The 27,305-nt window shown below is 37.1% G+C and overlaps 1 protein-coding gene across 6 annotated transcripts in view; it reads right to left on the bottom strand.

Annotated features, from left to right (window-relative positions):
- Positions 1-19,758, bottom strand: part of LOC127865881 (transcription factor A, mitochondrial-like) — a 175,760-nt gene extending 156,002 nt beyond the window's left edge. For 4 of the 6 annotated variants that reach the window (XM_052405924.1, XM_052405925.1, XM_052405917.1 and 1 more), the window contains exon 1: positions 19,501-19,657. In XM_052405924.1, coding sequence (XP_052261884.1) covers positions 19,501-19,646 — 146 coding nt within the window. In that variant the 5' untranslated portion in view covers positions 19,647-19,657. Of the gene's footprint in view, positions 1-19,500 lie in introns of all 6 variants that reach the window. The other 2 variants (XM_052405919.1, XM_052405918.1) reach the window with 2 other exon arrangements.
- Between the last annotated feature and the right edge of the window lie 7,547 nt (positions 19,759-27,305).

The following is a 27,305-nucleotide window of genomic DNA, read 5'->3' as shown; positions in this document are numbered from 1 at the left end:
TACTGGGATTAACCGGGGCTCTACCGGGATGGGATGAACCAGTGACAACTGGTGACAACCAGGGCTCCACGGGGAAAGTATTTAAATGTTTAATACCTCTGGGATGAACCAGGAGTCACCCGCAATGAACAACCGGGACGGCACCGTAGCTCCACCAGGGCCCATACAGATCCCGGCAGAGCTACGGCGCCCCGGTGGAACCCCGGTGAATGCCGGCAGAGTACCGGTATAGCTACTGTACATAAGTAAACCAGCGCTCTGCCGGCATTCACCAGGGCATTACCGGCAACGACCTGGGCGTTGCCATAGCTCTGCGGGGTCTGATGCCGGTATAGCCCCGTTGAGTGCCGGTGAGTTACTGTATACCAAGGCTCTGCCAGGACACTTTCACTGGGGATCAACCGGGGCATTACCAGCGAAAACCGGGGCTTTACCAGCATAAACCATAGCCAGTCCAGACTTGACCTTGATTCCGGGCTGTTGACCGACTTCCACCGGGGTGGCACCGGGAAATAGTGTGACCGCGTTAAACAAGAAACCTTCGGAGACAGGTGATGCTCCCCAAAGTTTTTTTTGTCACAATTTTGCACTATATATTAAGATAAAAGGAAACGTCTTGAGGGCACAGTAATTGGGGGGACAAGATTTTTTTAAATAAAATTTCAAAGGGCCATAACTCTGTGAAAAATCATCCGACCAGAACCCGCTGATAGTATGCACATCTCCTCTTGGTAGTGAAGCTTCCCATAAAGTTTCATTGAATTCCGGTCATTAGTTGCTGAGAAATAGCCAGGACAAAAATTGCACTATATGTACAGTTAATGGAAAATTTCAAAGGGCCATAACTCTGCGAAAAATCATCCGACCAGAACCCGCTGATAATATGCACATCTCCTCTTGGTAGTGAAGCTTCCCATAAAGTTTCATTGAATTCTGGTCATTAGTTGCAGAAAAAAAACCCGGACAAAAATTGTGCACGGACGGACACACGAACGGACACACTGACGGACGGACTGACAGACGAAGCGGCAACTCTATGCTCCCCCCCAAATTTTTATGGGGAGCATAAAAATGTTCACGAATAATCCCCGTTAACGCCAGTCAACCGGCGTTAGCAAACCGGGATGGACCGGGGCTCTACTGGCAATAGTGAGACTTGTGCTTAAGGCATATGACCCTTTTTGCATGATGTGGCCCAATTAGCATAATGGAGTTCAACACCAAATTAACAATAATTGAAGTTTAATATATTTGTATATGGTATGATATGGCGAAAGAACATTGTAAGTGTAGAAGTAATAACATTACATTAGAGCTGCAACGATTCGATCCGATGCATCGAAAATCGGTTCGAAATGCGTCGATTCGATTACAATACCAAACCTACCAAATTCGATTTGATTCTTTAACATTTATATTCATAGATACGTAAAGCTCGCTGCATTCTGACTATTTGATACGGGAAGGTGTAGGTTTTATCTTTACCTGTAATTACGACGCGCACGATTGGCTGCTTATTACTTTAGTCATCCAATGAATAAGCGCGTTACGGTCTACTTTCAGAAAAAGCGTCAATATGGCTGAACAAGTTGTGGCCAACAAATTGAAATGATCAGATGAGCCTAAGAAGCTAAAATCAAAAGTGTGGCAGTATTTTGGGTTTCAAGATGGTAGCCCTCCCGATAAAGCAAAGTGTAAACTGTGCTTAACGGATGCAAACATAACGTTGATTAAGCAAGACTAAGAGGTAGCACAAGTGCAACTAATCAAGTCGCCAGCCAGAAAAGTAGTTCTGTTCCATATTGTATATCATTTGCACAAATTATCTCCCTTTTAAAGCTTATTACTTCTCTTGGATTGTATTTATTTTCTTTTGACCTTTAAGGATGACCTTTACCTTTAACCACTCAAAATGTGCAGCTTCATGAGATACACATGCATGCTAAATATCAAGTTGCTATCTTCAATTTAAAAAAAGTTATAAACAAACTTTAAAGAAGGTTAAAGTTTTGGGACACACACAATGAATGACAGACAGACAGTCAGGCAAAAACAAAATACCCCCGATCTTTTGATCCGGGGAATAAAATCACCATTTTGCTCTGTCTTGCTATTTATAGAAAATGCAAGATATATATATATATATATATATATATATATATATATATATATGTAATGACTAATGAGATATTAAAGTTGTTCTCGGTAAAGAAGATTTTGGTTACCATGACCAGGACAATCAGGGACAAACAATCAATATTCAGATTTTGCATGTTCATATTATTTATAAATAAAGTTTTAAAAAACTGTCTTTATTTCAACTGTATTACTAGTAATTCTATTAAATAGAATTATTTAAAACAAGAGCACCGCATAACAGGTGCCACACTCAGCTGCAAAAGCTTGTCAGATTATTTTTTTTGAGGTCACAGTGGTTTTGACCTTTGACCTAGTGACCCAAAAATGGGTGTGGCATGTAGAACTCATCAAGGTGCACCCTATAAACGCTTGATAGAAGTTATGAGCTTTTTTCGAAACCTAAACGCAGATTTAGAAACCTAAACGTGGACTGTAAGTTCAAGGTAAAGGTCACAGGGGTCAAAATTTGTGTGCGTATGGAAAATCCTTGTCCATATACGCATGCATGCCAAATATGAAATTGCTATATGAAGTGACATAGAAGTTATGAGCATTTTTCAAAACCTAAACGCAAAGTGTGATGGACAGACGGACGGTCCAATCACTACATGCCCTCCTTCGGGGTCATAAAAACTGAGTTCATGAGTGTCATTCTAGGCTCAAAGATGAAATCATGCTCAGCAGGTCAATGGACCAATTGTGTAGACTGCAATGTTTTGACAAAAGTGATTGATATGATTCACAGATTGGCACTAATCAGAACAAAATGTTCTCCAGGAATTTTCCCCAAACAAAATGTTCTCCAGGAATTTTCCCCAAACTATTATTTAATCACCGAAATCGTTAACTTTTCTCTATTTATGAATTTGGAGAATGACCATAGGCGCTAGATGGCAATGTTTTATTTATTTTTATTTATTTTTTTTTATTTTTTAGTTACCTGTTTTTTTATTATAATGCATACACATACTAAGTCATAAAAATCTTCCGACAAAACGTCTTCTTAAAAAGAAGATAGTAAGACTTTGTACATAGATATTGACAAGGTAAGACACTTGCCATTTTCTCAACTAACGGAAGTGCGTCCTTACCCATAATTAAATCGCTGTCACCCCGCTCGCTGATTGAAATGCGCGCGCAGGCCGAAAACCTCGCTCTTTCTCTATCTACTTTCAGTTTCAATAGAAACATCCACAGACGATGTGATAAATCCCTGTAACTATTGTTTCACTCACTTAATGAGGTAATCAACAAAATATGCTGTAAATTGCATATACATGAATCATTCCTTACGAATTGTTTAACTTGATTTCGTCTGCCATGGTGATTTCCAGAAAAACAAGAGCACCGCATAACAGGTGCCACGCTCGGCTACGGTTGCAGTTTTGAATAAATTAAAGCTTGTCAGATTTTAAAAAAAAACAAGGGACAAAATTGTCACAAAACCAGGTTTTCATTGTGAAAAAAAATCTGATAAAGGGAGAAAATTCAAACTGAACTTTTGAAATGAACAAACAAAATTAACCCCCTTTGTAAGTTTTTTTTTTTTTTTAAATCTATTTTTAGTCATGGCGACCTTGACATTGGAGATATTGACGTGATTCTTTCGTGCGACACACCGTCCCATGATGGTGAACAAATGTGCCAAATGATTTTAAAATCCCACAATGAATGACATAGTTATGGCCAGGACAAGCTCATTTATGGCCATTTTTGACCTTTGAACTCAAAGTGTGACCTTGACCTTGGAGATATCGACGTAATTATTTCGCGTGACACACCGTCCAATGATGGTGAACAAATGTGCCAAATGATTTTAAAATCTGACAATGAACAACATAGTTATGGCCCGGACAAGCTTGTTCCGCCCGCCCGCCAGCCAGCCCGCCAGCCCGCCCGCATTCGCAAATCTAATAACCAGTTTTTTCCTTCGGAAAACCTGGTTAAAAAATTAAAGGTCACAGTGACCTTAACCTTTGACCTAGTGACCCCAAAATGGGTGTGGCGTGTAGAACTCATCAAGGTGCATCTACATATGAAGTTTCAAAGTTGTAGGTGGAAGCAATTTGATTTTAGAGCCAATGTTCAAAACCTCAACGCAATGTTAAGGCTCTAGCAAGACGCGGACGGCTGACGTCACACAGCGGACGTCATACGACACGACGAGCTGGCTATGATAATACTTGGGTTTTCTCCGAAAACGCCAAGCTTAAAATCAGCGCATCAAAAATTAAATCTGGCACCCATAGTGTGTATTGGCTGTTGTTGTAGAGAAAGAGCGAGGCTCTTTGCCTTTCAGTTTTTTGTTGTTAAAAAGGGTGAGGTATTCGGCCCCAGTCCGACTCCCAATTGAAACAAGAGGGTAATGGGCCCTAAGGCGCTCAACTGAGACCCGAAGGAACTAAACTATTCTGTTTTGGTGGAGTTCAAAATAATAAAAGTACTAAATGAAACATAAATAATATCATAAGGTTCACAAGAAGAAAGTCGCTCATCCCTGGAAACCATGCTTTTCGGAGCACCGGAGCCATTTTCAAAGTAAATCAATATATTATAGGAACATATGTTCTCAGCATGTTTTTATTAAGATTGGACTAAAATGTGACTTATAGAGAATTCACAATGTTTCACTATAGCAATACAAAGAAATCTGCCTCCCACCTCAGGGCCTTGCTTTTAAACAAACTGGAACTATTTTCAGACTCACCTTGCAATATTTCCAATTAAAACAACAATCAACCCTATTTAAAACACAAATCTTTGATAATCACACCAAAACTACCACCTCATCCATAAACTGTGTGCCATAACAATGTGTGTTCCACTATTATCAGTCTTAACTTCTTTGATGTGAGTTCCCTGCTGGGGCCTATTTCTAGGGACTAAGGGCATTAAAGCTGCAAGCCTGTTACATCGCATTACCATTTCAAAAGGCATCAATGAATACAACTGTACCAGAACAATTACGGAACAGTCAATAGATAATTAATTAGTTGTTGATAAGCAGGTGGGTGAATGGGATCATTGGACAAATAAGAGTGCCATGTATTCATGATTTGATGTCAAACACAATTCAAGTTATTATACAGTTGTTTCTCCCCTTAATAATTTCTGTGAAATCAATATTACTACCTAAAATTTTGAGAATATTTGGGGTAAAGGGTTTTCAGATGGCATTAACATGTTTGTTGCACTTCATCCGTAACCAATCATCATCAAAATAATCCTCTTCAGAAAGGAACAAAAATAAATAAAAAAAATGTTGGCAATTTAACTGTATATTTTATCGGCAGAATTAACATTCAGATGACTGCATGGAGATCATGCATATCATAATATGCATACATTTCATTCATCGTTTACATTGGTAATTTCTTAGTAGAGTGTAAACAAGGTTACACTATAAAGCCATTTAAAGCCATGTTTTTCAACAGACCGTAACCATAAAGGAAATTGGCATAGATATCATAACAAGATATCCATAACACCAATGTTTTGACCAAGTTCCATGATGATTGGACAAAAAAAGTGAGAGTGCTCACAAGTTTTTTTTACTATATATAAATAAATATAAGGAAAAAGACCCCCCTGGCGGCCATATTTTTTTTTACCGATCCAAACAATTTTCGAACCCAACCGTCGTATCCAGAAAACAAATCTGACGGGCAAAAAAATGTGTCTTCTAGACTGTTCACATGCGTTCACTATATACATCATAGAGAAAACTGCCCCACCCCCTGGCGGCCATGTTTTTTCACTGATCACGACCATTCTCAAACTCATCAGAGATATCCACATAACGCATGTTGTGACCAAATTTCATGATAATTAAGCAAAAATTGTGACTTCTACAGTGTTCACAAGCTTTTTTACTATATAAAAATAAGGAAAAAGACCCCCCCCCCCCGGCGGCCATGTTTTTTTTTACCGATCCAAACCATTTTCGAACTAAACCGTCGTATCCAGGAAAAAAATGTTCTGACCTAATTTCATGAAGAATGGGCAAAAATGTGTCTCCTAGACTGTTCACATGTTTTCACTATATACCTATAGAGAAAACTGCCCTACCCCCTGGCGGCCATGTTTTTCAAATGACCACGACCATTTTCGAACTCGCCGAGATATCCACAAAACCGATGTTTGACCAAATTTCATGATGATTAGGCAAAAAATGTGACTTCTAGAGTGTTCCCAAGCTTTTATTTACTATGTAATTATAAGGAGAATGACCACCCCTGGCGGCCATGTTTTTTACGGATCCGAAACCATTTTCGAATTAAACCGTCGTATCTAGGAAACAAATGATCGGACCAAATTTCATGAAGATTGTACAATAAAATCAGGCTGTCAAGTGACCTCTTTTCAAAAAGTAGGAAAAAATAGGAACTACTTTTGCAAAAAAAGTAGGAAAAAAGTAGGAAAAAGTAGGAACTTTTCCCTCAAAAGTAGGAATACATAATACAATTTTTTTAGACACAGGTCCAGGAAACATAGCTTGAAACAGAGCAGGAGTGCCATCACATGTTCTGTATGGATTCCCTCTTGAAGCTACCTTAAGGGCCCAGAGGATTTCAGCCTTTTGTACCTGTTCCTTGTGTGATGGATGTACTTGCATACAGATAGATTTATCCCCACCCCCACTGAGAGCTGCTTGGCTTTGTAGCACTTCCAAACAAACGCTTTTGTGAATTATCATGCATGTATTTCTGAATTATCATGCATGTATTTCATGTTTTCCTTGTGTTGTTGTCCATCTGCATGACTTATCAGTTGATTAGCACCAGAATTACATGTACTACACAAGATGGACTTCAATCAGACAGTACACTATCCTGCAAACTAATTGCCGGTATCTCTCTTGCACCACGGTATCTCTCTTGCACCAGGATACAAGTGTTTTTCCACTGTTGTCATACTTCCCCATCCATGAAGGGTTAAACTTTGTTCTCCCACTAGGCATTTTAGCACTTATAGTGTATCTATGATAATTAAGTTTCAAGCAAAGCTACCCTGTTAAAGAAGTATAATTAGATGCTGTTCATTTTGGTGTATCATCAAATAAGTGGTTAGATGTCTTCTGTGTATGGATATAAAAATGGTAATATACTACTGGTATGCATGTTATATCCTTAAGCAGAAGACAAAATTTATTTAGTGATACACCAACTTGTTTTCCAAGATTAATACTAGTATATAAAGCAATGTCAATGCTCTGCTATAGCTACATTTTGAAACCTTTAAATTGACAATAGGGTGCAGTTATAATGACTTAAGTTACATTCAAAATGACTGGTCATTGCAGAGCACATTATGCAACTGGAGATAGGACCTTATCACCTGACATCTTTTATGACATCATTGATAGAGCAATGAAACAGTTGCACTACATTGTTTATTTCAGTTTCAAATAATGGTTTTTACATTATTGATGATGTTGCGGGAGTGTAATAATGCCGTTTAATATTTTTAATACTACGCTGTAACACCTTGAAGTTACCTCACTAGCTATGGCATCATTAGACAAGAGATGTGTTTGTCAGAAACACAATGCCCACTATTGCGCCGCTTTGAAATAAAATTTCAAAATATCATTTGGCAGGTTTAGAAATTATCACTCTTTTAAAGCGTATAACTTCCCTTGGATTGTATTTTTTTACTTTTGACCTTGTAGGATGACCTTGACCTTTCACCACTCAAAATGTGCAGCTTCATCATGAGATACACATGCATTCCAAATATCAAGTTGCTATCTTCAATATTGCAAAAGTTATGGCCCATGTAAAAGTTTTCGGACGGACACACAGACAGACAGACAAAAGTCAGACAGACAGATAGACAGACAGATAGACAGACAGACAAACTGACTGACAGTACAACTGCTATATGCCACCCTACCGGGAGCATACAAATGTATCAGGGCATTTAGGCTCTGTGCATTTATCATTAATTACTACACATGATGTACCTTTGATATCAATAGAACATCATATCTGTTGTCATGTAATACGGAATTTATTACATTATATTTGTAAATGATGAAAACTCGGCAAAGCATCAGTTTTATCTTTTTCAAATAACTTGTGTAATAAATTCCATATTACATAACCACTCATACAATACATGTATCTCTATATCTCTACATTCCAAACAGCAATATCATGTAAACATGCATAAGGTTTGGTCAAATTGTTGTCAATGGAAACAAAATAAAACTGGATTAAACAATGGGTTCCCTCAGCTCTTGCATCACTGGGAACTGTGTAAGGTAGTGAAGTCTGCAGTGTACAAATGCTAAGGAAGTAAACAAGGCACTATTGTTACTTTAAATAAAACTTTTGTCAATAATTTCAAAAGTTACATTATAAATATTTATTTATGCTTCCTGAAGAGGTGAAGGCAGACAGTCAGCATGGGTTGTCAGGTCTCATCTAGATAAATGCACCTTAACAGGGATACAGTCATGCCATAGATTCATTCATCCTGCAAGTTTACTAAATAAACTCTAAAAAAAAAATAATTCTCCATTGAAAATGAAAAAGTAGGAATAGTAGGAAGATTTGGTAAAAATATAGGAAAAAGTAGGATCATGATGAAAAAGTAGGAAATAGTAGGAAAAAGTATGACCGCTTGACAGCCTGATAAAATCAGTCTTCTTTGAGTTATTTTATTTTTGACCTTTGACCTTGAAGGATGACCTTGACCTTGAACTTCCACCACTCAAAATGTGCAGCTTCATGAGAACGCCGCTTTGAATATTATTTTATTTTATTTTTTTACCTTGAAGGATGACCTTTACCTTGAACTTCCATCACTCAAAATGTGCAGCTTCATGATAACGCCGCTTTGATTTTTTTAAATATTTTGTTTGACTTTTGACCTTGAAGGATGACCTTGACCTTGAAGGATGACTTTGACCTTGAACCTACACCACTAAAAATGTGCAGCTTTATGATAACGCCGCGTAGATTTATTTTTTTTTGACCTTTGACCTTGAAGGATGACCTTGACCTTGAAGAATGACCTTGACCTTCCACCACTCAAAATGTGCAGCTTCATGATAATGCCGCTTTAAATTTTTATGTTTTTTGACCTTTGACCTTGAAGGATGCAGGGCTCGAAATAAACACTCGCACACTCGCAAAATGCGAGTGAAAAATACCCATTGCGAGTTAAGTTTAAAGCCACATTGTGAACGCTAAACCATAGTGATTTGCAAGTAGAAAAAAAAGTTTAATTCTAGCCCTGAAGGATGACCTTTACCTTGAAGGATGACCTTGAACTTCCACCACTCAAAATGTGCAGCTTCATGAGAACGCCGCTTTGAATTTTATTTTATTTTTGACCTTGAAGGATGACCTTGAAGGATGACCTTGACTTTAAACTTCCACCACTAAAAATGAGCAGCTTCATGAGATACACATGCATGCCAAATATCAAGTTGCTATCTTCAATGTTAAACAAGAGGGCCTGAAAGGCCCAACGTCGCTCACCTGAGATAACAAGATATTATTGGGACAAATCTTATGACCAAGTTTCACGAAGATCAGAAAATAAATGTGGCCTCTAGAGTGTTAACAAGGTTTTACTATAGCCATATAAGGAAAAAAGTCCCGCCCCCTGGCAGCCATGTTTTTCAACCAACTGGCATCATTTTTTAACTCATCCAAGATATTATCGGGATAATTCTTCTGACCAAGTTTCATGAAGATCGGACAGTAAATGTGGCCTCTAGAGAGTGAACAAGATTTTACTATAGCCATATAAGGAAAAATGCCCCGCCCCTTGGAAGCCATTTTTTTCAAGCAAACATAATCATTTTTTAACTCATCCAAGATATCATTGAGACCAATCTTCTGACCAAATTTCATGAACATTGGACAATAAATGTGGCCTCTAGAGTGTTTACAAGGGTTTACTTATATAGCCATATATAGCCAAATAAGGAAAAATGACCCGCCCCTGGTGGCTAGGTTTTAAAAGCAACCAAAACCATTTTCGAACTCATCCAAGACATCATTGGGACAAATCTTCTGACCAAGTTTCATGATGATTGGAAAATAAATGTGACCTCTAGAGTGTTAACAAGGTTTTACTATAGCCATATAAGAAAAATAGCCCCGCCCCTGTGGTGGCCATGTTTTTCAACCAACTGGCATCATTTTTGAACTCGTCCAAGATATTATTGGGATGAATCTTCTGACCTAGTTTCATGAAGATCGGACAATAAATGTGGCCTCTAGAGTGTTAACAAGATTTTACTATAGCCTTATATAGCCATATAAGGAAAAATGCCCCACCCCTTGGCAGCCATGTTATTCAAGCAAACGTAACCATTTTCGAACTCATCCAAGATATCATTAAGACAAATCTTCTCACCATATTTCATCAAGATTGGACAATAAATGTGGCCTCTAGCCATATAAGGAAAAATGCCCCGCCCTCTGGCAGCCATGTTTTTCAACCAACCGGCATCATTTTTGAACTCATCCAAGATATTATCGGGATGAATCTTCTGACCAAGTTTCATGAAGATCGGACAGTAAATGTGGCCTCTAGAGTGTTAACAAGATTTTACTAAAGCCATATTAGGAAAAATGGCCCGCCCCTTGGAAGCCATTTTTTTTCAAGCAAACATAATTATTTTCAAACCAAATTTGATGAAGATTGGACAATAAATGTGGCCTCTAAAGTGTTAACAAGGTTTTACTATAGCTATATACATGTATCGCCATATAAAGAAAAATGCCCCGCCCCTGGTGGCCATGTTTTTAAAGCAACCAAAACCATTTTCGAACTCATCCAAGATATCACTGAAACCAATATTCTGACCAAATTTCATGAAGATCTAGAAATAAATGTGGCCTCTAGAGTGTTAACAAGGTTTTACTAAAGCCATATAAGGAAAAATGCCGCGTCCCCTGGCGGCCATGTTTTTAAACCAACCGGCATCATTTTCAAATTTGTCCAAGATATTATTGGGATGAATCTTCTGACCAAGTTTCATGAAGATCAGACAATAAATGTGGCCTCTAGAGTGTTAACAAGATGTTACTAGCCATATATAGCCATATAAGGAAAAATGCCCCTCCTCTTGGCAGCCATGTTTTTCAAGCAAACGTAACCATTTTCAAACTCATCCAAGATATCATTGAAACCAATCTTCTGACCAAATTTCATGAAGATTGGACAATAAATGTGGCCTCTAGAGAGTGAACAAAGCAATGTCGCACAACGGACAACGCACGACGGACAAAAGGCGATCACAAAAACTGTGCTCAGGTGAGCTAAAAAGTTATGGCCAATATTAAAGTTTTCAGACGGACAGACGCCATATATTTGACATTTGACCTAGAAGGCTGACCTTCACCTTCACCTTTCACCACTCAAAATGTTCAGCTCCATGAGATACACATGCATGCCAAATATCAAGTTGCTATCTTCAATATTGAAAAAGTTATGGCCAATGTTAGTTTTTGGACGGACAGACGCCATAAATTTGACATTTGACCTTAAAGAATGACCTTGACCTTTCACAGCTCAAAATGTGCAGTTCCCTGAGATACACATGCATGCCAAATATCAAGTTGCTATCTTCAATATTGAAAAAGTTATGGCCAATGTTAAAGTTTTCAGACGGACAGACGCCATAAATTTGACATTTGACCTTGAAGGATGACCTTGACCTTTCACCACTCAAAATGTGCAGCTCCATGAGATACACATGCATGCCAAATATCAAGTTGCTATCTTAAAAAGTAAAAAGTGAAAAAGTTATGGCCAATGTTAAAGTTTTTTTGCGGACTGACAGACAGACTGACTGACAAACTGACAGACAGTTCAACTGCTATATGCCACCCTACCCTAAGTTATGGCAAATTTAGCAAAATTTAATTATTTGACCTTGAGAGTCAAGGTCATTCAAAGGTCAAGGTAAAATTCAACTTGCCAGGTACAGTACCCCCATGATAGCATGAAAGTATTTAAAGTTTAAAAGCAATAGCCTTGATACTTTAGATGTAAAGTGAATCTAAACACAAAATGTAACCATATATTCAAAGTTACTAAGTCATAAAAGGGCCATAATTCGGTAAAAATGACAACCAGAGTTATGCAACTTGTCCTTTACTGTCCCCTTATGATAGTTTGCAAGTGTTCCAAGTATGAAAGCAATATCTATGATACTTTAGGGGTAAAGTGGACCAAAACACAAAAACTTAACCAAATTTTAAAGTACATGTATAAAGGGCCCATAATTTTGTCAAAATGCCAGTCAGAGTTACATAACTTTGCCTGCACAGTCCCCTTACGATAGTTAGTAAGTGTTGCAAGTATGAAAGCAATGGCTTTGATACTTTAGGAAAAAAGTGGACCTAAACACAAAACTTAACAAAATTTTCAATTTTCTAAGTATAAAAAGGGCACATAATTCTGTCAAAATGCCAGTCAGAGTTACATAACTTTGCCTGCACAGTCCCCTAACGATTGGTAGGAAGTGTTGCAAGTATGAAAGCAATGGCTTTGATTCTTTAGGAAAAAAATGGACCTAAACACAAAACTTAACCAAATTTTCAATTTTCTAAGTATAAAAAGGGCACATAATTCTGTCAAAATGCCAGTCAGAGTTACATAACTTTGCCTGCACAGTCCCCTTATGATAGGTAGTAAGTGTTGCAAGTATGAAAGCAAAACCTTTGATACTTAACGAATAAAATGGACCTAAACACAAAACTTAACCAAATTTTTCAATTTTCTAAGTATAAAAAGGGCACATAATTCTGTCAAAATGCAAGCCAGAATTATCTAACTTTGCCTGTCCAGTCCCCTTATGATAGTAATTAGGTGTACCAAGTTTGAATACAATAGCATTGATACTTTATGAGAAAAGTGTACCTAAACGCAAAACTTAACCGGACGCCGACGCCGACACCAAGGTGATGACAATAGCTCATAATTTTTTTCAAAAAATAGACGAGCTAAAAAAAGATTTCTCTGAGGGGAAAATATTATGTTTTTGGGAAAAATGATATTCTTGGAGGCGAAATTGTATTTTAAGGGGAAACAATTATGGAAAGGAAAAACGCCGACTATCGGCAGCGCTTCCGTTAGCTTTTAAAAGTTGGAAATCCTGACTTCCAAGCCTAAAATTGTGGCCGTCCCAGACATACATTTTGAAGTCCCACTTTTATTTCAGAATTTTAATATACGTACATGTTCCAACTCTATCCATGACCCGATAATCCAGTATTATTACGATTGCTATTTTCAAAAGCAAAGTCTGACCAATATTGACGGCTGCAAATGTCCGCCATTTTACGCAAATGCATATACAAATTGAATTGTGGGATGGGGGAACTCCCATTGAACATGCGTTAATCACGTGACGCTATTTGAGAGCATAGAGCACTGGTCATACTTAGTAATTACGACAAATCAACGACTGAATTTGAAATGTTACATGTACCTTAATTTAATTATTTAATTGTAATTTAAATTACCGAAGTTGTAGACTGGGTTCCGGTATGATTGTCTATTCTGTCGATTGATTCCATATAACTCGTAAACCTGTCAAAAACAATATGTCTGCACGCAATGGAAGGCAGGCTTAGCCAAAAGCGTTTCAAAACAACACTTTGATGTCATATAATGGCTACATACGGTGTTGTCTAACCATCTTGACATTCAATCTGTAAACTTAGAAAAAGACTCGCCCCGATATTGAACGATTTGATTGCATCGGTGGCTAAAACCGTTAGAAAACACGATGGGAAACGGATGAGACAGTGACATAAGTGTTCATTTACTTAGCTTACTAGTTGGCTTGTGTTTTTTTGTCAAGAACAATGAGGAAATAGTATTAGTCATGAGTTTTAATGTGTAGTTGTATTTGCATCATAATTCAGAATGGAAAACCTAATAAAGTAACTGTTTAAGAAGCTAAATATATTTATCATAATTGCTGCAAATGTTTCTGTAAAGTCAGTTATACGCCTTTCAATATCCAAGAACACAGGTAGTACAGTACTACCTGTATTTTTGGCTATGGTAGCAAAGGTACTAATTGCTTTTCAGCGTTACTCCTTTTCTTTCTGTCAGTGGCAGTACCGATACTAATTTCATGAATCCTTATCTGGAGCTCTGATGTTTATGTGTAGTATTATGACTTGTTAATATAAAAATGATTGTGATTCCAGTTTATATCAGACGGGTGTTTAATACTCGTAATTATCAGTGGATTAACAAACTGACAAACTCGCTGGACTGATAATAGTGGATCTACGTAATTAATAGACCTTTGATCTATTTTGTTTTTCTTTAATTATTTTTGCGGACTTTCTTTAACCATGCCGTCTGCGAAAAAAACTGCAATTATCGGATGGTCAATCAATTATTACGTTATCATTAGACAACTTACGGCACGCGCGAAGAGGCATGAGTGTGTTGTTATAGCAACCAATATTAAGGGAATGCTTTGTAACAGTCAATTAACAATCCGTGCGGGGGGTAAATTGTGTAACCGTTAGATAAACAACAAAAAATAAACTTGCTAATTGCCTGCGGGCGGTAGCACGCATTGGCAATAATAATCAGGCGGCTTGATTTTCACTTTTCCGGTCTTGTTTACTAAAAAAACAAGGGCTGTTTGTAAAACATGCATGCCCCCCATATTGGCTCTCAGTTGTAGTGACAGCCATTGTGTGAATATGTTTTTTGTCAAAGTGACCTTGACCTTGTGACCTGAAAATCAATAGGGGTCATCTTCGAGTCATGATCAATGTACCTATGAAGTTTCATGATCCTAGCCATAAGTGTTCTTGAGTTATCATCGGGAAACCATTTTACTATTTCGGATCACCGTGACCTTGACCTTTGACCTAGAGACCTGAAAATCAATAAGGGTTATCTGCCAGTCATGATCAATGTACCTATGAAGTTTCATGATCATAGGCATAAGCGTTCTTAAGTTATCATCCGGAAACCATTTTACTATTTCGGGTCACCGTGACCTTGACCTTTGACCTAGTGACCTCAAAATCAATAGGGGTCATCTGCCAGTCATGATCAATGTACCTATGAAGTTTCATGATCCTAGCCGTAAGCGTTCTTGAGTTTTCATCCGGAAACCATTTTACTATTTAGGGTCACCGTGACCTTGACCTTTGACCTAGTGACCTGAAAATCAAAAAGGGTCATCTGCAAGTCATGATCAATGTACCTATGAAGTTTCATGATGCTAGGCATAAGCGTTCTTGAGTAATCATCCGGAAACCATTTTACTATTTCGGGTCACCGTGACCTTGACCTTTGACCTAGTGACCTGAAAATCAATAGGGGTCATCTGAAGGTCATGATCAATCTACCTATCAAGTTTCATGATCCTAAGCATAAGCGTTCTTGAGTTATCATCCTGAAACCATTTTACTATTTCGGGTCACCGTGACCTTGACCTTTGACCTTGAGACCTGAAAATCAATAGGGGTCATCTGCGAGTCATGATCAATCTACCTATCAAGTTTCATGAACCTAGGCATAAGCGTTCTTGAGTAATCATCCGGAAACCATTTTACTATTTTGGGTCACCATGACCTTGACCTTTGACCTAGTGACCTGAAAATCAATAGGGGTCATCTGCGAGTCATGATCAATCTACCTATCAAGTTTCATGATCCTAGGCCTAAGCGTTCTTGAGTTATCATCCGGAAACCATTTTACTATTTCGGGACACCGTGACCTTGACCTTTGACCTAGTGACCTCAAAATCAATAGGGGTCATCTGCGAGTCATGATCAATGTACCTATGAAGTTTCATGATCCTAGGCCCAAGCGTTCTTGAGTTATCATCTGACAACCACCTGATGGACGGACCGACAGACCGACCGACCGACCAACATGAGCAAAGCAATATACCCCCTCTTCTTTGAAGGGGGGCATTAAAAAATCGGGCAACTTGATCTTCGCTTTTCTTTGCTCTTAAGGCGATATCACGGGCATTAGAGCGAAATTATCGCTCTAAATTCCGCTCTAGTCGAGAGCGAAATAATGGCTCTAGTCGCCCGTAGGGTAATCCCTGGACAGCTGGAAAAATCAATATTGGCCACTCGCTGAGAAATTCATTGATAACAGTAGCTCTTAGACTGAGTTAACGGTCTGAATAACCCGATTTACTGTTGACATTTGTATGTGTTGTGTATTAGAAAATAGCGTACATGCAGATTATCGGACATCCAAGCGACTTCCACCATTTGCAAAATGGATTTACGACTGCTGTTTTCGGGCGTAATTTAGGCCCGAACGTCCACTAACGTAAGCGCTGCTATTGGCGTCACTTTCTTAGTAAAAAAAAAACTTGTCAACAAAATAGCAGCCATAACAGTAGCATAAGATTATTTTTTATTATCAACGAATTTTAGTTGATAGGGTAAATCCGTGAAAAGTCGGACGTCTTTAAAAGTCGGACAGTTGACAGTTGAACACATAATAAACCATCCAATTACAGACTTGAAATCCCCAGTAACACGCAATTAGTGACACATAGCCATTCACTTTGAAAAATACATTTGTTCAGTAAAATGTACATCGACACCATTTACATAAACACAAAACCGATGACGTGGCACACACAGGCTTATGACGATAAACACATTGTTTCTACAAGGCGGGCAATTTGAATGCTAATGTTTGTTCAGTGATTGTCATTGCGCAACGGCTATACGATTGTATATTCATTAAGATATTGATTGTTTTATTGTTTAAGGAGATAATATTAATAGGTTTATGGAGAATATCGGAAAAAAATAGTGTCTATTTGAGGAAATTAAAAGTGTCCGACATTTAACTACATATTTTGTATTGCAGTTAAAACTCGGACATGTGAAAAAAAATGAAATAAGCAAAAATGAAATAAGCGAGTCTCAACAGATCTCTATAATGTTAGATTTATATTCACTTATGCACAAGTTTTATGTTCATATTCAGAACATAAAGTAACTTAAATGAATTTATTATTATTGTTAGTAGTAGTAGTAGAAGAAGTAGTATCTAATAACAAGGAAATAACAAACACACCAAAAAAAGAAGCCCCTTTGCATAAAGTTATCAATCAGGGCTAGTTATTGACTATAAATCTAAATACAGCAATAAGCCTGTGCATTTCGTAAACTTTATAATGAAATCAACACCGACTGCCCGGCTATCGCATTGGTTAGCACACTCGCGTATCACTCAGGCGATCCAGGTTCGATACCCACTCCCGGTGCATATGAGTTAGGTTGGTGGTCACCTGTTTTCCCCACAGCACAAGACCACCTCAAAATTAAATATATTTCAGTAAATAGTTAAAAATTGCATATATAATTCAAATTTTGTCCAAACTTTTGTGAGTCTAAAAACTGATTAGGTAGTTGTGCGGAAGGACCTAATAAACTTCGAAATACACACCGTCCCGCCCGCACGCACGCACGTAGGCAGTGTTCTCCGGAAGCACCGGCAGCCGGCGATTTCACCGGTTACATTCAATCTGGATGCAGGCTACTTTTCCCCAAAATATCAATTGAAATGGTGCAAATGCACATCTGATAGTGACCAAGTTTGGCTTTTATTCATGTTTTATTGCTTAATCGCCGGCTACTTTGAAAATATAACTGGCTTCTCAAATTTTTCTGGAGAACACTGAGTCGTAGGGCGTGTTTGTGCGCTTTGCAGATTAACATGATACGTGTGATGTATTGTAAAATACATGTACATTTATTAAACATACATTCTTTAAGATGTCCGTTTTGTCTATTATTTTAATTCCATTGTTATTGCATAAATTAGATTTTTTGTTATCTCGAAAAGTCATCTTAGTAGGTAAGGAACCGCACAGTGTAAGCACGGTGTACGATCTTACATTATTGCCAGTAATGAGGTTGAAGCCTAGGAGGGGTTAAGGTCGTACGCAGTCTGAAGTAGCCAAATACTATTTTTATACACAAAGCTTTAAAATCATTAAAATTATCATTTATCATTAGCATCAAACTAAGGCAGTACTTAAAGGGAGGAGGTTGCCCCCTCAGTGAAAAGCTGCGTAATTGATAGCTTTATTTAAAGTGCGCACATTTTGTTGAACACTTATTCGCACTAATAATTTTTCATTTAGATGATCAAAAACATGGTTTTAATCATCATGATCGTCGTCATCACCAGTGCTTTTTATATTTGGCTTTCAGCTATGGCGCGGAAAATGAATTAATTTGAATGTAGCAGTATTTAACGAGTGCTTTACTATTAAATGTGGCTGTTCATGTAAACTGCTGAACTAATTTTAATTTGTCTAACACGTATCGGTGTTTCTGTCAACAATTTGGGATGCGTAATTTGTTATCAGATTTAACGCTTAACAAAACTATGAAGTGCGCGAAATTCGCGCACACATCATTATAGTGTGCGCGATCTTTGAAAAAAATGAGCTAGAATGGACACTGCTTTTAAGTTTGTTAAGCATACTGCAATATTATTGTAAAAAAATAAAATAAATGTATGAAGTTTGGTTCAATTACTGATCTACAGTCTGAGATTTTACTACACAAAAATAACTGTCCGAGATTCAGCTACAGTGTGTCCGAGTTTCTACTACTCTCTCCGAGTCATGGCGATTCGCATCAAGCAACTTTTTCATTATGTTTATCGTAATGTTTTCACATAACATCATCGATGTCACCAAAATTCGAAACTACGCTCATTTCACTTTATAAGGGGAGGTAATCCACAACACAACTCGTCGTATATTCTATTATAATGATACAAAAACTTTGGGATATAGAGTTTTGTCCGACTTTCACGGATTTACCCTAACACAATCACTTGCATTTAAAATGTGTAAATAAAAGTAAATGTGTAATTAAATAAAATATTAATGACCTATATCCCTAGTTAGAGCAACTAAAACTTCAACATACTGCTTAGAGGTGTCAAAATAGGGCACTCGAGGATATATTTGTAGTGCAAATCCATAGCATTTACTACTATAACTTGTAATAAGTCTTTGTAACCAAAGTTTTTTTTACTTTTTAAGATATGCAAAGACACCACGTTAAACCTCTGTTTTATACATAAACATTTGTTTAATGCTTGAATCGCTACAGCTTAGAATGCTTATTAAGAAAATGTATGGTTATGGGTGACTATATGTGCGAAATGTTGTTGTTATTTTTGCTTTAAAAACGAATTATTTAAGGAAAATGTTTAGTACAATGTGACCTTAACCGAAGATGTATGATATCCGAAATTTGTGTTAGATTACATTATGGTTCCATTTACGATAATTTCCATCTTATACAGGTACATCGATACGTGACAATCATATACAAAATTAATTTCATGTACCTGGGCAACAAAGACAAATCTGACAATTTTGCTGTCAAACTGCGGCAATAAAAGGACGCTGCAAGCATTGGTCGCGCCATTGGTTTACTGTAGGCTGGATTACACTTATTCCAATTCCCATTGGGTCTCATAAAAAACTGACACATTTCAAAGCATTTTTCATGCCCTTAATACACATCAATTTTTGAAAGTTTGGTATCATTTTCAAGATAATTCTGTCTTGTTCCATTAACTGCAGTACAATCTCGAAACTTCTCACAAAATTAACATCGCCCGAATGCAAGGACTATCGGAAAATAGGGTTTCGGCAGTGAGATTTCGACAAAAGCTCCGTACTTAAATAAACGCACCCAAACGTTAATATCTCAACATTGTCCTCATCAAAATGCACCATTATGTTTCAGACACACACATGATGCAGGAAATAACAACAAAAGCATGGATGCGATCGCTAAATTCCTTTTATTTTATATATTATACTTAGTGAGTTAACCCCTTGTTTGTTCTGCTTGGTTATATATACTCTCTCCATGTCATTTATTGTATGTTAGCTTTTTCTTAGGTGCTGCCTGCCTATATATTTTTCAGTTGAGTAGTAGCGGGCACTATGACACTTACGCTTGTTCTAGTACAAGCAAGGACTAGAGAAGCAAATCTGCTTTGTTGTTTGTGTGTACTGATTGTCTTATGTTCCTTATTATGCTTTTAACCAGTAATATCTATGTGCTTAATGTTTCGTTTCTTGTGTGCTTTAATTAAAATGTCTTAAATATGTTTATTTGAGCTATGTATTTGTTATTCACGTGCTCTAATATGCTTTTTAACATGTATTTTTGTGCTATACTTGCTTTAATATCTTAAATTTATATTAGGTTTGCGCTATGCTTTGTTTTAAGTTTTTAAATGTGTATTTGTGTAAATATGCAAAATATTATGCTCTTAATGTGCACTTGTACTTAATTTGTCTTTAATATTAGAATGTGCTTTAACTATGTGCTTTAACTATGTGCTTTGACATGTACTTTTAATGCTTATATAATATGCTAAATCTTTCTTTTAGCTTTCAGGTATCTTACCCTTTGTGTTATATGTATGTGTTTCGTTGCATGCCAAATAGTATGCTCTTAATGTACACTTGAACTTTATTTGTGTTTTTTTAACTTTAATGTGCTATGTGCTTTAACATGTACTTTAAATGCTCATATAATATGCTTAATCTTTATTTAACTCATTTTATATTTGTTATACTATATACATTTGTTTGAAATAGCTTATGAGCTAATGTTTACTGTTGTTCATATCCGACGTTAAAAAAGATTATTGTATCTTGTATCTTGTTTTAACCAGAAGAAAACTGAACCCTTAAGTTAGAAAAAGCACTACGGAAACTTAAACCTTTGAGACATGGAAACACGCATTTATACATCATTGGTGACCTATATATATTTGTATCACACATACATATTTCCATATGCGGATAAAGAACAGGAAATCAAAATATCGTATAAGAGTTCTGAAACACTTACTAGTGATACTAGTGTTTTATAAAGGTTAAATAAAAAATCAATATACGATGGGATCTAAATATGATATCTGCAAATTATTATTTAAATGTTGTAGTGTTTATTTCGCAATATCTTGACTAAACCCATGCCTGTAGGAAGTAATTGTGTTCCTAGTATTAGACACCGCTGAACGGCATAAGATCGACGCAATTTCCACAGATGAATTATTTTTTCATTCCCGTGTTATTAATACATATAGGATATTTGTTCATGTCAGTGTAAGATCGTTTGTTAAATATTTCACGTAAGATCATAGAAAATATATTTTCACGAGTGGCGCGGCTACGAGTGAAAATATTATTTTTCTATGATCACGAGTGAAATAACAAACGATCTTACACTAATATGAACACATTTTCTGTTTCTGTTATGCCCCTTTTTCAAGAAAATAATTTACATCTGTTTCCCTTTCGCAAAAAAGTTACCCCTCCTCCCGCGCGGCGTGCCTCAATACATTTTAAGACACAAAATGACGTCATTAATTAGTGTTTGCATCATCCTCTTAAAAAAAACGGTGATAAAAAACATTAAATAAAAATAATATTCGTTGGATTCGGTGGAATACCGATTTTAATTCACTCGTGATCATAACAAAAAAAATCTTAAGTAAATCTTTATATGATAATCTAAAAATAGAAAAAGTAGTGCCGAAAATTTGTTATTTACACCGGTGAAAATAACAATTTGTTTATTTTCACTGCTTTTTCACCGCAGAAATGTCATATTTTATCATTAGGTATATAAAAAAAATCTGCGTTGTTAATGACAGAACAGATGGACTTACTTGTAAAAGTACCAACGTTCACCAAATATAATATGCTTCTTACCGTCTTCGGACGTATACGAACTGATAAATTTGATATCTCCAAGTTTACAATAGTAGTATAATTAAAACACAGCTAGCTCGTTCATGTATGGTTACATGTATTTGATTTATTTGTTTTTTTTTATGTAACAAAAGTGTAAATTACCAGTAATTGCAATGTCTCATGTGAATTTAGAATATTCATCAAACTTCCATTTGAAATGTCCTCACGCAAAACAATATATTTTATGTTCTGAATGTTTTTTGTAATGTCCTGTCTACAATTTAAGTATAAAAAGCCTTTTTTCTATGATTGTTTCATAACAAGTGATTGTACTTTTTATCATTTTATAGGTATGTTTTCTTTATGAACGCATTGCCATGGGTTGATTTTGGGGAAATTTTTAAATGCCAACAAGAGTTTTTGGTAGCATCAATTTTAATGATGAAGTTATATATGTAGGTGACTATTTTATATATTCTTTGTGAAAAATTGTAAATGCAGCGGTTTAATTGCGATTGATGTTGATGTCATATTCAAACTTCAAGTTTTTATATGCACAAGCCTAGAAGACCATAACAGCTGTTCTTTGAGCCTAGAAAGACACTAAACAATCAGAAGTTTTTCTTAGGCATAGAATAAATAACACAATTATAAAGTAACATAAAATAAACTTTTTAGCACGTTTTTGCATGAACTAGAACATACTCGTTGTACGCTTGAGGTATGAAGAGCAGGCGGGTGGGCGGGTATTTTAGCGGGCGGCGTCAAGTAGGTTGTATCCGATCTGAAATTGAACTTTACATCGAACAATCTTGATTGCGCATGAAGATCTAGTTTAGGATTGTATTTGGTGCGTTTCATGTGATTGTCAAGATCACAGCTACTACAAAATGAAAACAGACAATCAAACAAACAGTTTCCTCTCAATAACTGCAGTTTGGATGGATATTGAAATGAGTTGTGTTGCTAGATTGGATTAAGACCTATCTTGAGACCGCTTGTGTTGCCATTTGGGTCCAGGTCAATGTAACTGTTTCTAAAAATAGAACAAATGTAAGCAGGGCAGTTTGTTGTACGTTTGAATTGACCAATCATGATTAAGCATTAATAGAGACCTCGATTGGGATCGAGTTTTAGTTGACAACGCTGACGGGATAGGGTCAAGGTCATTGTTACTATAAATATCACTAATGTCGTTTGTTTAATAATTTCAGTTAGGATATTGATATTGCACTGAAATTGTGTATGCATCTTAGATTTCGGACCAGGTTGATTATTAGACCAAGGTCACTGTTAATTGAATAGAAAGCTTTTTTTTCGCTCAATAACATGAGTTTGGATGGGGATATTGCGCTAACATTTTGTGTGTATACAGCTTCCATGCAGACCTAGCATGGGATTGCACAAACAGTTGAATTTATGTTTAAAAAAAACTTTTTAAACCTAGTTGTATGGTGTTGCCGTGTTTTTTTTTTGTTTGAAATACATGTTGCTTTGCTTATTTTTATTGATTGAACAATTGATAGCATGTCCACCACTATTTGTCAAAATTTCATAGTTCTAACTAGTTATCACACATTAAGCATAAAATATCTGTCCCTGTCGGGTGGGGAGTGGGGTATTTACTGCAAAGAATAATACTGAACATACAGTTATCGTTCATGAAGAATGAGCATCGATATCCATAAAGTTATAAAGCATTACAAATGTGAAACTCTTGAATGTTTGGAATGTGTCTATATTTTCCGTTAAAAGTTGAGCAACAAGTGGATCAGTTAGATTAAGAATGAAATGCTAGGTTTTTATACCAGTTCGGATGGCCGAGTGGTTACTGCGATAGCAATATAATCCATAGGTCACCAGTTCGAGTGCAGACAGAGACAACATTTTTGTTTCTCTTCTGTAACTCAATATTTGTTATTTAGAGTTCCGATCTGCAAATCTTATAATTCAATGCAATCACAATAATACACTTAAACAATACCCAACCTAGGCACAACTCCCTACAATCAAATGATGTTCCATTGCTAACATTTTCAAGGTATACACTGACAACTTCTCTGTAATTTAATTGTTTAACAGCAAGTTTAGGTGATACATGCAAAATACTTATATTGCAAGTTTATCAATTTATTCCTGGTAAGATATTTAAGGAAAATTTATATGTGCATCGTCGGATACCCACGTTCGACCCATTCCGTAACTCTCCATTTATCGACCGTGGGAGCTCTTTTCACCGTTTTAGGGTGTGTCAAATCCAGTAATTTCATTGGATCCCTCACGTTTCATGAGGATATTTTGACCAATGATACAACTCGTACTATAGAGACTTCGGGTTTGTTGTCAAAATTGCGTCGTCCGTAGAAATGGAATTTCATGCGTATACTTTAAAATTGAGAATTTAAACGACTTTCAGAGTAAAAGTATCTCTAGTCTCATACACGGGCGCGATGTCTTTTTAAGCACTCGGATAGGTGGATGGAAAAGCTTGGTATATCAACTCGCAATTATCCAGGCGAAGCATTGACACCTCCAAAGTGAAATTCTTTTTGTAAACTGTGATTTCGTTGGTCTACAGTTAAGGTCAAAACGGCGTGTATTGCTTATATTGTCCCACGGCTAATGCTGGAGAGTAATGCCTCGGTCACACTGTCACGAATCAGAGCTACGAACGAGCTACGAATACTTTCCGGCACAGTTCGTAGCTATCCTTAGTGGACCGTGGCTCTCCGTACTTGATCCGTGATCAGTCGTAGTAGCTTTTGGCCGTCCGTAGCGACTCTTGACATATTTTGAACATGTTCAAAAACATGCTACGAATTTATCGACCGTAGCGTATCCGTAGCAGTCCGTACTAAACCGTACTGATCCATACTAGTTCGTAACGACACCGTAGTCGTCCGTACCTTTTCGTAGGCCCAAAGATTTTCCAGGAATTCTACGGATTGATACGAAGAACTACGGAGCGGTACGGTTACACTACGCATTAGCTACGATTATTCCACAGATAAACTACGGAAAGCCACGGTTCTAGTACGTTGTACTACGGGCAGGCAGGAATGTGCACGATCTTGTACGATGTACTACATTTCATCACGAATCAATACGGACATGTACGGTCCACTACAATAAACTGCTACTGAAATGCAGCATTGAAATCAAAGCAACCGTACTTGCATTTGTTGAGTTCACAATCATGAACCGCCAGCAAATTGCGTTTTGTGATAAATTTGTTACACTTGGATACTGATATGGCACAAAATGCAGAGGCCGTAGTCGAGCTGCTTGACGATATGCACATAGGTAATAATGATTCAATATCGTATGACTAGTATAGCTTTGTGCTAAAGGTCACGTATTTTAAAAGTATTAGAATTTGAACTTACTAGTAATACATTTTTTTTATTTGTCTGCCTCATATACCTTTTGAATCTTGCTCTTACTTTTGCGTGATTCAATAATTGTTATATTAATAGCCGACATAATGAAATACACAATTAATCATACTTTCCTAAGCATAATTTATATTTGTACATCAATAATTACATACTGTATCAGGTCAGAGAAGAAAAAGGGGTTGGTGGATAAGAGACTGGCTTTTAAGACGACCTGCTCTCGGCCAATACGAGACTTTGATGGCCGAACTGATGGCTGAAGATCCGGCGACTTTTAAAAACTTCACCAGAATGGGGCCTGATATGTTCCATGAGCTATTACAGATCGTTGGTCCCTGGATCACGAAGAACCACACCTGGTTCACACAGTAAATCAATCCAGATTTGAAGTTGGCAATTACCTTATGGTTCTTGGTCACAGGGGACAGTTACCGTACATTGATGTATGGGTTTCGTGTTGCACACAATACGATATGTAGTATTGTACCAATTCATATGGGTAAATATTGAATCGCAAGGAGGATGTTCCGACGCACAAATCTGGAATCAAAGCGACCTCAAATTGGCAATCGAAAGGGGGTTGATTGGCATGCCAGAAGCAACACCTCTTCCAGGTGACGACAGACCAATGGGATACTATATCATCGCAGATGATGCATTTGCCACGAGGGCATGGCTCATGAAGCCATTCTCACGACGAGGCCTTGAGAAGGACGAGCGAATTTTTAACTATCGCCTGTCTACAGCCAGGAGAGTTGTGGAGAATGCTTTTGGTATTCTCGCTCAGCGATTCCGATGCTTAATGTCTATCATGCCACAAAGACTATACACGGTTGAATCGATAGTTCTCGCATGCGTTTGCCTTCACAATATTAATTGTTTTAAAATTTATAAAAAAACGCTTGCATGTTCTCTTTTTGGGAGGCATTTTGTGCATGACAATACAAGAGGCTGTGGGCCCAATGTTCAGTCGTAGTTTGTTCCTACCTGTCCGTACCAGTCCGTCGCAATTCCCACTGCTTCGAAGCGGACCGTTCTAGTTCGTACTTACCCGTACTAGACCGTAGCGGATCCGTAGTTAGATCGTACCGATTCGCCTAGCATCGTACTTATTGGTACCAGACCGTAGCGGATTTGTAGTTTGATCGTATCGATTCGTGGCGCTCCGTACTAAATCACGTCGATCAGTAGCAGTCCGTACCTTTCCTTGTTCGTTATCCAACATTTTGATGATATATTCGTCGAAATCCGTACTCACATCGTTGTGTTCCGTACTGTAATCGTAGCGACCTACAAATTTTGACAATGTCGTAGGCATTCGTAGCCGATTGAATCGTAGCTCATTCGTAGCTCTGATTCGTGACAGTGTGACCGAGGCTAACGGAATGAATTAGTCGTGGGTATCCGACGATGTAATATGTGGCAATGGGCTAATACGTGGAAAGTATGTATCAACAGACAAATTTGAAAGTGCCCAATCTCCACGCAGAGTTGTCGTTCCGTGCTCTCACATAAATGTGAATGTAATGTAACCGTCGTGCAAGAGAAGTGAAACTCCAGCTGCTGAAGCAGTATTGAATTCTCATTATATACAATAAGTTGGTCCTTTATTTAAGGCAAGTGACCAATTGCCAAAAACAGTACAAAACAGCACAAAACAGCACAATACAAAACAACATACATAACACGTAAAAGAATAAAGGTGTGGTTACCGCCTTGGAACAACTATTCTGCTCTCTTTAAGAATGATTTATTATTTATTTCCCTTTTTGTTAAAAGGTTATTTTTTCTTTTTTAAATTATTTTTAAACGAAATTTACAATACATATACATTTTCCGTTGAATGTCCATCATTAGTATAGATCTGATACACTAGCATTTGTAATGTCGGTTTTGGACTTGATGCAAGATTGGTTCATACTTAAGATTTAATGGTAAGTTATAGTGTTTAGTATATTGTTTTCATATTGATTTTTTTTATAACAAAGCATCTTTAATTTAATGTGTTATCCTGCTTAAAAGGTTGCTTTACCAAT

The sequence above is a fragment of the Dreissena polymorpha genome, chromosome 2, assembly GCF_020536995.1.
Source record: "Dreissena polymorpha isolate Duluth1 chromosome 2, UMN_Dpol_1.0, whole genome shotgun sequence".
NCBI classification, from domain to species: domain Eukaryota; kingdom Metazoa; phylum Mollusca; class Bivalvia; order Myida; family Dreissenidae; genus Dreissena; species Dreissena polymorpha.
The sequence above is the reverse complement of the archived record's forward strand: the minus strand, read 5'-3'. Positions and strand labels throughout refer to the sequence as shown.